The 12,619-nt window shown below is 42.1% G+C and overlaps 1 protein-coding gene across 1 annotated transcript in view; it reads left to right on the plus strand.

The window, feature by feature from the left end:
* The window catches only part of NUP93 (nucleoporin 93), a 118,998-nt gene that overhangs the window by 83,925 nt on the left and 22,454 nt on the right, over positions 1-12,619 (plus strand). Inside the window, exons 6-7 of the mRNA XM_006148401.2 lie at positions 8,942-9,016; positions 11,476-11,565. Coding sequence (XP_006148463.1) covers positions 8,942-9,016; positions 11,476-11,565 — 165 coding nt within the window. The remainder of the gene's footprint in view (positions 1-8,941; positions 9,017-11,475; positions 11,566-12,619) is intronic.

Genomic DNA, 12,619 nt, shown 5'->3' on the forward strand with positions numbered 1-12,619 from the left:
GTAGATATTTTGTTCTTTGTCCCCCCCCCCCCCCCCGTATCTTCAGTACCCAGAAAAGTCCGTGGAACATAGTAGGTTCTCAAGAAATATTTGTTTAATGAATCATTTAGCTCTGGTTAATTGAAGTATTAGGAATATATTGAAACAATGTGATTTTAGGATAGGTATTAGTATGCCTTTTTTTTTTTTTTTAATATGCCAGAGGGTGTATGTATTTGCCAGAGAGAGAAAGTGAGAAAGAGGGAAATTGAAAAAAAGCACTCCACATGGGTAATGGCCATGCCACAATCCCTACTCCATTTCTCCCTCCTTTTGGGTTTTGGGGGCACATATGCACATGTGTTGGGTATGTTTTTTCGAGCTCTGGGGTCTCAGTCTTGAACTATATGTTCAGCCATGTAGAATCCAGCCACCTTAATAACCACGCCACAGGCTTCCCCGCACTGACATATTGTCAGTGTTGATTGGTCATAGTCTAAATTGAGGATTTTCTTCTCTTAATATTTTAACTAAAAAATAAAGGCATTGGGAACCAGCAGTTAGCGTAATGGCTATGTTGCTGGACTCCCACGTAGTCGACCGCGGTTCGTGTCCCGGACCCGGTGGCTTAAAACTCACGCCGGGCGCGTGTGCGTGCGTGCCCAAGATCCCGAGAGGAGAATGGAGGAGAAGGGATTGCGGCGTGACCATCCCCCCTGGGGGGTGATTTCTCGCTTTCTGTCTCTATGTCTCTCTCTGTCTGTCTGGCAAGCGCACGCGCCCTACAGTGAAAATCTCTCCAAAAAAAAAAAATAAAGGCATTGTAGTTATGTGATTAAAGAATTAAAGAATGCTGTCCCTAAGTACCCCATTTTCGTTCCCCTTTGCATACCCCACAGATAATCACTATTATAGTAGTTCCCTCTTATCCTGGGGGTGGGGAGGACACATTCCAAGAACCCTCAAACTAATACCTGAAACCACAGATAATACTAAACTGGTATTTTTCTTTTTTTTTTTTTTGTGGTTTTTGTTTTTTTTATAAGGGCGCGTGTGCTCACCAGACAGAGACAGAGAGACAGAAAGCGAGAAATCACCCCCCCGGGGGGATGGCCACACCACAATCCCTTCTCCTCCATTCTCCTCTTGGGATCTTGGGCACGCACCCACACGCGCCCGGCGTGAGTTTTAAGCCACCAGGTCTGGGACTCGAACTGCGGTCGACTACATGGGAGTCCAGCGACATAGCCATTACGCTAACTGCTGGTCCCCCAAACTGGTATATTTCTTGTAACAATATACCATAACAAAAGTTATGTGAATACAGTCCCTCTCTCTCCTTTCAGAATATCTCATAATACTATACTCGCCATCCTTCCTGTGACTTGTCAATCTGATAACAGACAGCTCCTAAGTGAATGGGTGGGTAGCATGTGCTTCATAAATACACTGGGAGAGAGGATGATTCATGGACTGGAGCGGGTCAGCATGGTACTTCATCACACCACTCAGAATGGCTTATAATTTACAACTTGTGAACTGTTTATTTTTAGAATCTTCCATTTGACATTCTTGGACCATGGCTGGCTATAGGTAACTGAACCCTGGATAAAGAGAGTACAGTTGTATTCCATTCTTGTGTGTGTTTCCAGTGTTTGTTTACACAGATACATATGAGACTGTATCTTCTTACCCTGCTCCTTACGCAAAAGTTAGCTATATGGTCTGTTCTACGTCCTTCTTTTTTTCTTTTAATGTATCCTGGAGCTCTTTTCCAAGAGGGAAATTGTGGCTGCACCTGTGATCAGCAGAAAAGTGCCCTGCTTGATGAACGATGTTTGCCCTTGTGTTGGGGGAACAAATGGCTTGCCACACATTTGCCATGCTATTCTTGGGGGGTTGATAGTTTGGGCCTCACCTCCTAGTTTCTGCAGTGACTAGTTCTGAGCTCTTGTTTTTAGTTATTTAACCTGGAAATTCAGGGTCTTCACTGGTGAAATGGGGTTATTAAGGAAAATTAGTGATGATGGAAAACATCAGACCCATATGACCATTCCTTACTATTGTCTTTTTTTTTTTTTAAGAGGTTTTTTCCTATAGGGTGCGTGCACTTGCCAGAGAGACAGAAAGTGATAAATCACTCCCCCAGGGGAGATGGCCATGCTGCAATCCTTTCTCCTCCATTCTTCTCTCGGGATCTTGGGCACACACACGCAAGTGCCCGCCATGAGTTTAAGCCACTGGGTCCCGGAACTCGAACCACGGTCGACTACATGGGAGTCCAGCGACATAGCCATTATGCTAACTGCCGGTCCCCCTTACTATTGTCTTTTAAGGAGCAGTTTAAAATAATTTGATAGTGCAGATTAAAAGTTATGATGTTGGGAGGAGCGTAACGGTTATATTACTAGACTCCACGTAGGCGACTGCAGTTCAGGTCCTGGACCTAGTGGCTTAAAACTCATGCTGGGCTTGTGCGTGCATGTGCCCAAAATCCTGAGAGGAGAATGGAGAAGTGATTGTTGTGTGGCCATCCCCCCGGGGGGAGCTTTCTTCTTTTCTCTTCTTTCTGTCTCTTCAGCAAGCATATGTGCCCTATAGCAAAAATCTCTCTTAAAAAAAATTATAATGTTGGGCTGGCTCCATAATATAGTGATTACTCAGGGGTACATAGGAAGCCTGATCCCACATGACTGACCATGGTTAGAGTCCCAGTCCTGGCAACTTGACAAGCATACTAGATGCATATGTGTGTGCCCCAAATCCTGACAAGATGCAGAAAGGGAGGGAAAAGGATCACAGCAGGACCATGCCCTATTAGGGGGTGTTTGCTCACTTTTTCTCTCTCTGGTAAGCACATGACCCTCTGGCAATAATCTATGTAAATAATATATTCAAATCCATTATTCATGTTTGTATATACATTATATATGTATATATATCATAAAAATTATAGTATTAGATGTTTTTAAGGAACATACCAGTGCTTCCCGATCATTTTCCTCCAGAATTGTTTTATGGATAACTAGTAGTATTTTTGCATTCTGAGACAGGAAAACCAAGACTCAAAGACACATGTAACATGCTAGTGACACCCTGGACTGTGGCATCTAGGTCAAGGATGGGTAGGTTGGTAGTCGTAGTACCTTCAGGATAACGTCGTATGTGTATTCTATATCTACAGATTTGCTCCTGATTTAAAAACTAGTTTTTCTGCTAAATTAGCTCCCAAATAAATAGATACCCAAGTCATCTGTCTTGGGAAATTGCTCATTAAAGACCTTGTCCCATATTTCTTAGACTGAAAGACTTCAAACCCAAATCAGAGTCTTTGGAAAAGAATTAATATATAAAACTGTTGGCCATCCTAATGTTTCTTTCTTATTTCTGTATGAATCTGGGCAAATAACTAGAACACCTCGTGGTTTTATAAATCATTTTTTAAAATGGTGTTAATAGGTGTGTTCTGTATTGGGATTTGAAAGTAATTATAAATTCCTAATGAGACGTTCTTTCTTGATTGCTCTTCTCTTAAAAATAGATTAAGCTATTTAGTAGACATTTCTTCCTTGACCTCATGTCCCCTTGGAAGGGTGTTCTCATCACCTTGGCTATCTGTTCTCTATTGTGACACCTAGCAAGTGAATAACTTTGCTGTGAAAGTGGCAGGTGGGGACTGGCAGGTGGCGTGGTGGTTAAGGGTGCTGGACTCCCACACAACTGGCCATGGTTTGAGTCCTGAACCTGGCAGCTTGCTTTCTCACTTTCCTTCTTCTCTCTCTGTCTCTTTCTGGCAAAACTGAAAATGATAATGATAAATAAAGATAAATAAAATAATAAGTTATTAAAAAAAAGTTGGCAAGTGATGGAGACAGATCTCTATATAGTATCTATGCAGTTGTTGTTTTCTGGAACCTCATAGATTTTTTTTTGTTGTTGTTTTGAACTTTTCTCCTGAAGTATATTAATATAAAGGCAGAAAGCGTCCTAAATCTTAAGTGTATAACTTAGCGAGCACCACAAATGAAACCCAACACACTGAAGAAACAGAATTTTACCAGCACCCAACAGTCCCCTTCGTTTCCTTTTCCAGTCCCCACCTCCCACCACCTCCAAGGAAACCACCATCCTGACTTCTAGCATCGTAGATCAGTTTTGTCAGTTTTAGAACTTTCTGTAAATGGAGTCGTACAATACAGTATGTCTTCGTTTCTGGCTTCTTCCATGTAACCATCTGCATGTTATAGCGTGCAATTGCAAGCCATTCATTCTCATGACCCAACGGTTTAACTGCAGTTTGTTTATCCATTCTAGTATTGGTAGACATTGGAGCAGTTTGTCCATTCTAGTGCTCATGGACATAGTGCCGTCACGAACATTCTTGTGTATGTTTTTGGGAGCTCATGCTTGCATCTCTGGTTGGTACCCCAAAGAGGAGAATTGCTGGGTCAGAGAATGTGCATGTGCTCAGCTTTAATAGACACCGCCTACCTGTTTTCCAGGATGATTGTATCAGTGCACCTTCTCACCAGCAGTCTGTGGGAATTCCCTTGTTCCATATCCTTGTCACACTTGGTGTTTTCTGACTTTTTAAATGTAATCACTCTGGTGGGTTTGCAGATCCATATGTTTTTTCATTTAGTTTTCTTCAAAATGTTGGAAAAGTGAGGTATCTCCAGTTGAGGAGGCACTCCTCCCAGGAGACTACACAGTGTGAAGGGCAGAAGAGAAGCTTCAGAACTCAGCAGGCTTTGGCTTCCGGAGCTTGGGCTTCCTCTCTACGAAGTGCCCCTCTTGAAGAATGACTGTAGGAAGGCTGAGCATGTGTCAAGTGCCTAGCCCAGTGCCTGACAGAGAGGACTCTCCGCACATCCTAGCATTACTTGTGTGGTTGTCCATATTTTGTTAGCTACACTTTACATTCACTTTAATCATTTTAGTGTGGCTCTGTCCCTTTTTAAATGTTTCTCTTGATTTATAAAGTATTCTCAGGATTGAAAAAAAATCTTTAGGCATAAATAGAAGCAATAATGAAAGAAGCATGACTTGATGTCTGAGACATTCTTTTCTAGGCACCTTATTGTCAGGAATAAGATTATTGGGATCTAAAGAGCCATTAGTTTTGAAGGAGGCTTCAGATCATTTTGAGCTGACCTTACAATTGAAGGAAATTGCCAAATGTGGATAATTTAATATAAAGAGAGGCTCAAGACTTTTTCTTTTTGTTAAAGCAGAAATGGACTAGGATATGATGGCTCCTGAAAGATTTCCCCCCAAGCCTTCCAATAACAGGAGGTTCCCCTACTCCTTCCAAGGAGACGTTAGTAATATCTGTTCTTGGCAAGTTTTAATAAAGGAAATGATGCTTCAGTACCATAAAGTCATTTTGAGAAATTAATTTCCTTAGGATATCACTGAAGAAAAGGGTCTAATTTTTAAAGGAAGATAGGAATTGAAGGATTGTTAATAACTTTTCAGGTTGTGATCTGAATAAAAAAGATGCACTCAAAGCACATCAAAAGGAAGAAAACTTCAAAAGCAAGAAAGGCACATGGCTCTGAACCCTCACATCTCAGTTTTTACATCTGGTCAGCGTGAAGGATAATTCCCTCAGTGCTGGGCAGCTTGCTTGACAGCACAGGGGTCTGAAATTTGGGGGCATTCTTGAGGTATTTTAGCCTACTTTTGAAACAGTATTGAAAGATATATTTATCTAAACAGTGTAGTCTAGTGTCTGTGTTGACATTGGACATAGTCAATGTGGAATTCTTTAAAACGTGGACTGGAGAATGACTTTGCTTAGCAAGCACTACATTTGTTAGAGAGGCTAAACTGGAGCTTAGTAATTATAGATAATGCTGCTAACATTCCACATGGTGGTAAGTGAACAGTGTATACTCAACACAGTCTCTGATTTTCATTATGGACTTCGTATCATAGTTCATCAATTCTTCTCATTTTATCCAAGGTCACATACTTATGATTAAGTTATCGGAAAAGTCATGATGCATTTTTGCATAGAAAAATGTGAAAAGGTACGTCATGACTTTTCTGATGACCCAGTAGGTGGTTTGCATTTAGAACCTGAACCTTCTGGTCCCCAATTGGTATTTTCTTTTTTTCTGTAGTAGTGGGCTTTTACATACAGACTATAACCAAACCAACTATTGTAAGTTAATCACTGTGGTTTCATTTTGCTTACATAAAGCCAAAAATTCTACATGAAAATTAAACTCTCTTCATTCTGTAGTATTTTTTTTTCTTTTTTAAAAATGATTTATTATTTTAGTTGGCCATAGGGCGTGTGTGCTTGCAAGACAGAGGTAGGGATGGTGTGTGGTGAGAAAGCAACCCCTAGGAGGGATGGCCACGTTGCAGTCCCTTTTCCATTCTCCTCTTGGGATTTGGGGCATGCATGCACACATTCCTGACATGTCTTTCAAGCCACTACATTTGGGGCTCGAACTTCACAGTAGGCCATATGGAATCCAGCCTCTTTAACCAGAATGCCATTGGCTGGCCCTCTTTTTATTTTATGTGAATGGTTCCCAACTAGCAATCACTTGAATGACTATTTCTTGACTTTACAATGGTGTGAAAGGGTTACACACTCAGTAGAAACCATTGAGGACCCATACCTCCACTGCTGCTTCTCACTTTTGGTACAATATTCAGTAATTACATGAGATAATCCAACACTTGTTATAAACAAGGCTTCATGATAGTTGCTTTAGCCCAACTAAGTTAATGTAAGTGTTCTGAACATGTTTAGGGCATGATGTTCAATAGATTAGGTATATTAAATGTGTTTTCAATTGACAACATTTTCTACTTATGATGGGTTTATCGGGACATGACCCCCTTGTAAGTTGAGGAGCCTCTTTACTTGCATTGCTAGGAGTGCTGGTTACATTTCTTTTCCTCTGACTAGAATGTAACCTCTGTGGGGAAAGAGGTGTATGCATACCTGGGTATACTTTGTACAGATATGCAGTTCCCCCCTGCTGCTCTCCAATCACAGCCCACCTATCCACCTATCTGGCTGTTCTGGGAACACCAGGCACTCTGGGCAGCCCATTCTCATGCTCTGCTGCCATAAGCTGCTATTTCTTCACGTGTCGTCAGACTTCCTGGCGAGCCCCTTGTTTTCTGACCTTGTGCTCCTGTCTTCCTTGTCTTTCCATCTCTGATTCCCAGTTCTTGTTGTCCTCACTGTGACTCATTCAAGCCCTGGTGCAGAGAAGCCCAGAGGTCAAGGTGTGTGGAATACCATTCCACACTGGCACCCACTTTTCCGGCCCTCACGCAGCTCCTGGCTATGGAATTCCAGCTGAAGGCTTGCCAGTTCCTTTGCTCGGGAATGTGCATGTGCACATCCTGTTGATGGATAATTGACTTTATGTGTGCTGAAACAGTGGCTTGGCCAAGGGTAACTGAAGGAGAGGTACTTTGGAAAACAAGAGCATTAGGCAAAATTAATTTAAATGGAAATTTGATGACCGCACACCAACTACTTTTTAAATGGATAATTTTAAAAATTAGGTTTATAGTACTGGAAAATATTTCTCAAGGCCGTTCATGTGTATTTAGCTGAAACAGCCGTGGCCTTGCTGAAGTGCTTTATTGCCAGTCTCCTTTTCATTCTCCAGTAAGGTTACCAGAATTAGCAGGCTTCACGCTCTGTTCTTTAAAATGATTGGAATTCAGCTTTCAAATAGTTCTGTTCCAAAAAGGTGGCTGTCTTACAGAACAGTCATCAATACAGTGTTACCCAGAAGACTCAGAATTAGTCCAGAAGTAGAAAGTACACTGGCAAGGGTTCCACTCAAACAAGGGAATGAATGTGTGTGCATTATAAAAGAATGAGATGAGACTCTCCAGCCGGCACAGAGTAAAATACTGCAGGCCATGTTTCTGCAGTGCTCACATCTGTCCATTCAGCGTGGGAGTTACTCCTGGTTCTCTGTGGCTGTTTATTTTTGTCTATAAAGTACTAACAAAAGCATCTCTTGGGAATGTGTTGGGTGCTGTGCTGAACTCTTTCTACTTAATTCCTCACAGCAGTGCTGTTTTTCTCCCCATTTAATCTTTGTTCCAAACCTATGGGGTGGATGCCATTACTACCCCATTTTATAGGTAAAGAAACTGAGTCTTGAAAGAAGCAGTATACTCAGGGTCCCATGGCTGTCTAACCACAACTCTGTTGTTCCTTGATGGGTGTCCTTGGGAAGTTGCTCTGGGCTGTCCTGGCAGGCAGGATGGAGATAGTGGTGAAGAATCCAGAGCCTAGGGGCCAAACCTTGTTTTCAGCCCTGTGGGGATGGATGTATACCCAGCTGTGCACATGACTTAGCAAATATTGGGTCGTTGGAAAAGTCATGACGTACTTTTTTTCTGTGCAAAAATGTGGTGACTTTTCTGATGACCCAGTATTTACTGAATGAATGATTACCTTTCATCTTTAGATAGAGAAAATTCATCAGTAGCTATTGCCTCAGTGTACCCTCTAGGTCAAAAATGTCTGAATTTGGTGTTATGACCTTATAAACTCTTTTCCCTCAGTTGCCTGATATGACTGATGGAAACTCAAGGCCCACGATTAAAACATGGTCTCTCTAGCTTGAAGACATGCGAAGAGAAGATGAGGTGAAGAGTGGTCTTGGGATTGAAACCAATGTGGAAAAGATATGTGCTTCTAGATGTGGTCCTCGAGATAGCCATAGGGCTTATCCCGCCTCCCTTATTTCTTGATTAACCGAGGCCCATTCCTGTTGTCTCATGTGTTTGAGATGAGAGAGTTGCTTTTTATTCGAACTCCTAAAATCATCATTCTGAGGTTTCCTTAACTAGGAAACAGACTTCTCGCAGCTCTAGTAAAGATAGGGATATGTTATGTGATTTCCATTTCTTTACGTGACTGAATACCGTTCTTAACCAATTCTGAATGTGTATTTATTTACAGCCAAGCTACATCAGCGATGTGGGACCCCCTGGTCGAAGCTCTCTGGATAACATCGAGATGGCCTATGCCCGGCAGGTGAGTGTGCTCTAAGGAAGATGTAATTCAGGAACATTCTTTGTTAGCCTCTGGGGCGAAAACAAACAAAGACTTCAAGTGAAAGTCAAACCCTGAAAGCAAGTTGGATATTTCTTTAGACTGCTGGTTAATATATTACCACATAGGCTACTAGAGAATTCAAGCAAATAGGGTAATAGAATGACTCAGATTTGATTTGGAGAAATTGAAACCTGCCTCTTCGTTGACTGAGGCATCTCATTTTGCATTTTTGGCAATAGCCCCCATACAGTAAATCCTGAAGTAACTGCACTGCTTAGTAAATGAAGTTCAGTATTAACTGCATTACCTGGTAGGCCGATGGTATTATCAAAAATCTTTCTTTCACCCTTTGTTGACGGTAATTTTCTAGATGCTTTTCTGCCTTAGTAGTAAGCACAGTGTACTCACTGCTTTTTTTTTTTTTTTTTGGAGAGGTTTTCGCTATAGGGCGCGTGCGCTTGCCAGACAGACAGAGAGAGAGAGACATAGAGACAGAAAGCGAGAAATCACCCCCAGGGGGTATGGTCACACCGCAATCCCTTCTCCTCCATTCTCCTCTCGGGATCTTGGGCACGCACGCACACGCGCTCGGCGTGAGTTTTAAGCCACTGGGTCTGGGACACGAACCGCGGTCAACTACGTGGGAGTCCAGCGACATAGCCATTACGCTAACTGCTGGTTCCCCTCTTTGCTTTTTCATGTCATCATCATTTGGAGAAGCTCATGCTTTTGGGGTTCTGCTTCTGGTTGTAAATTATAACCATGCAATAGTGTGGCTGGAGATACTTTGTGGTAGAACAGGAACTCTGTTGGACTGGAACTGCCCTGAGGCCAGGATGTCTCTGGAATCAACTTTCTGAATAGAGCACTGCTAGCAGACTGTGTTTCACTGTAATTTACACTTTTCCCCTGTAAGCGTCAAGAAGCAGCAGCAGCATTCCTGTTTCTTGAATGGAGTATGGTAAGCTTCCATCTCCTTAGGAAGAAAATCTGTTCAGCCATCACACACTCCCATGATCTTTTGAGGGGGAGCAATCAGTGTTGCTTGTGGCCCTCAACATTACTCACTTCTTTCCTTCCCTCCATCCTTGAGTGGGGTGGTTAGAGGCAAAACCAGATGGTAGCTATGGAGGTGAGCAAGGGGTGGTGAGAAACAGTTCTTAAAAAGTCTCTCTCCTGCAGCTTACCGTTGCTACTTCAGATCCCAGGCAGCTGAAGCCTCCTTTGTCAGCTTCCCACAGACGAGTTCCCCCTCCTTTCAGCTCCCACATGTTTTACCACTGGCCTTCATTTATTTCCTTTTGCTCCAGTTTTTATAATAGAACGCTTTATCATACTCCTCCTCTAGTCAGCCATGGCCATGGTTATCACCAGGACTTCAAGCTTCAGAGAAGAGAACTTTTATATCTTCTGCAAGGGGACTTTGAGAAGGTTGTGGGGAAATGGAAGTAAGCGTTTATTTTGGTGCAAAAATATTTTGAATTTATGTAGTTTTTTTATGATATTCATTTTCCATGAACTTTTTAAAGACCACCCACACCCCACAGCCCCGTTCATCTGTAAAGACTAATAAAACTTTGTAAAATGTACGTTTTTATAGCAGATACATGATGTCATGTAACTGCTCACATGGCTGTTCCTTCAGTGGAGAGTGAATCTTTATATCCATATTGAACACAGTACCTTGTAAAAGAAAGGCCCCCTAATGTTTGTTGAGTGAATAAGCACTAACTTATAGTTTGAAACCATTTTATTTAATCTTTATAATAGTCCTGGAAGCCAGATGATACGGTCTTCTCCCATCAAGTGGAAATTCAACAGGGTTATGAGTTGTCTAACATCACTACCTTGTTCAGTCCTTGGTAGAACAAGGGCTTCGGATACAAAGTGACTTTTGCCATTATTATTTTAAAATAAAGTCCTCCAGAGCAGAGATTCTTTCTAGGAGAGATGGCTATTCCAGACGTGTAGCACTGCCGTTCTAACACATGTAGCAGGAGAGCTGTGACCTGACATTTCTTGCTCAGTCCATGAGCCCTGGACCTGGGACCATTAGTCCTTTTGCCAGAATTTCACCAAGCTTTGCCTTGTCCTTAGAAAGCAGCAGCTGGGGTTCTTCTGTTGTCCTGTTTTCCCATCTTTCTATATGGTCCTTGCTTCCTGAGACAGAGAGGCACAGAACTGTCTGTGCACTGCACCACGGAACCCCCCGTGCTTCCATTCTTCAGGTGTTCAGAACGTTGGGCTGGCAGTCTGTCTGGAGTGTTCCCATGGGGTCAAACACAGAACAGGGGAGAAGGCAAGTGGCTTTCTCAAGCAGGAAATGTTGGCTGAGCTTCTGGGGACCATTTGCGGGTTTCAGAACTGCTTCAGGAAGTTTCAGAAAGAAGAAGTAAAAATAGAAATTGTGCCATTTACTTTGCTTTTGATCATTTCAGATCTATATCTATAACGAGAAGATTGTAAACGGGCACCTGCAGCCTAGCCTTGTGGACCTCTGTGCTTCTGTGGCGGAGCTGGATGATAAGGTAGCGCCTGCAGTTAACCCAGCCAGGATCACGGGGTCGGTGTTCAGATGGATTAGCAGCTTGCTGACTTGGCTGAAATGCTCCAAAGAGACACTTTAGTCCGTGGAATAAAATGTTAATTGTTCTTCGGAGTTTTATTTTAAATACTTTTTTTAAAATAATGATCTTTTTTTTTTTTTTTTTAAAGTATCTTCAAAAGGCCCAGCCAGGATCAATTAATGGTCACAAGAGTTTTCCTGGAGCAGTATTTGCTTTGAAGTCCTGTCTAGCCCTTGACTTCTTGCTCATGGTTTCTCTCCTTAGGCAGACTAATGAAACCTGAATTATAAAGGTGAGGGCAGTTTTTACACCTGCCAGCTCCTTGAACTTGACTCAGGTGGGGGCTTTGTGAGCATTCTTCATATGCCACGGTTCCTTCCTGTCCTGACTCCCCCCTCCACCACCACCACAGTCTTTATTCTCTTCCCGCAACCAGTTTTCTTGCCACAGGGAAAAAATTAAAAACAAAGAAGTGGACAGATGAGTGAGTGGGTTGGTAGGTGGCCAGGGAGAAGGGAAAAAGGGAAGGATACTATGGAAGCAAACACCTATACAGATTTTTTTTCTGATCTTTTAGAAAATGCACCTAACTTAAAAATTTATTTTTAAAATATTGGGTCATCGGAAAAGTCATGATGTATATTTGCATAGAAAAAAATGCAACAATTTTGGGTCTGACCACCCAATAATAAAGTCTAAAGCAATATAAACAAATCTAAAGAGAAAGTCAGAATTCACCAATTATCCCACCGCCTATACAGAGTCACATTTGGCTGGACATTCTACATTTTTAATTTTTGAGAACAAGCATGAGAACAGACTTTTCTCTTGCTTTGAAAAAAGTGTATACCTGCTTTTCTGTAATCAGTGCCATCTTCCAAAGATTCTTAACTTTAGAGAATTGCCAAGGGTTCAGGGAACACATTTTTAAGGAGAGATTTACAGCCAGGAGGAATCTGAGGGGAGGGAGTCCCAGCTGTGTGGTGGTAGCACAAAAGAAATAGCACCCGCTCTT

Source organism: Tupaia chinensis, unplaced genomic scaffold (assembly GCF_000334495.1).
Source record: "Tupaia chinensis unplaced genomic scaffold, TupChi_1.0 Scaffold000235_1, whole genome shotgun sequence".
Lineage (NCBI taxonomy): Eukaryota > Metazoa > Chordata > Mammalia > Scandentia > Tupaiidae > Tupaia > Tupaia belangeri.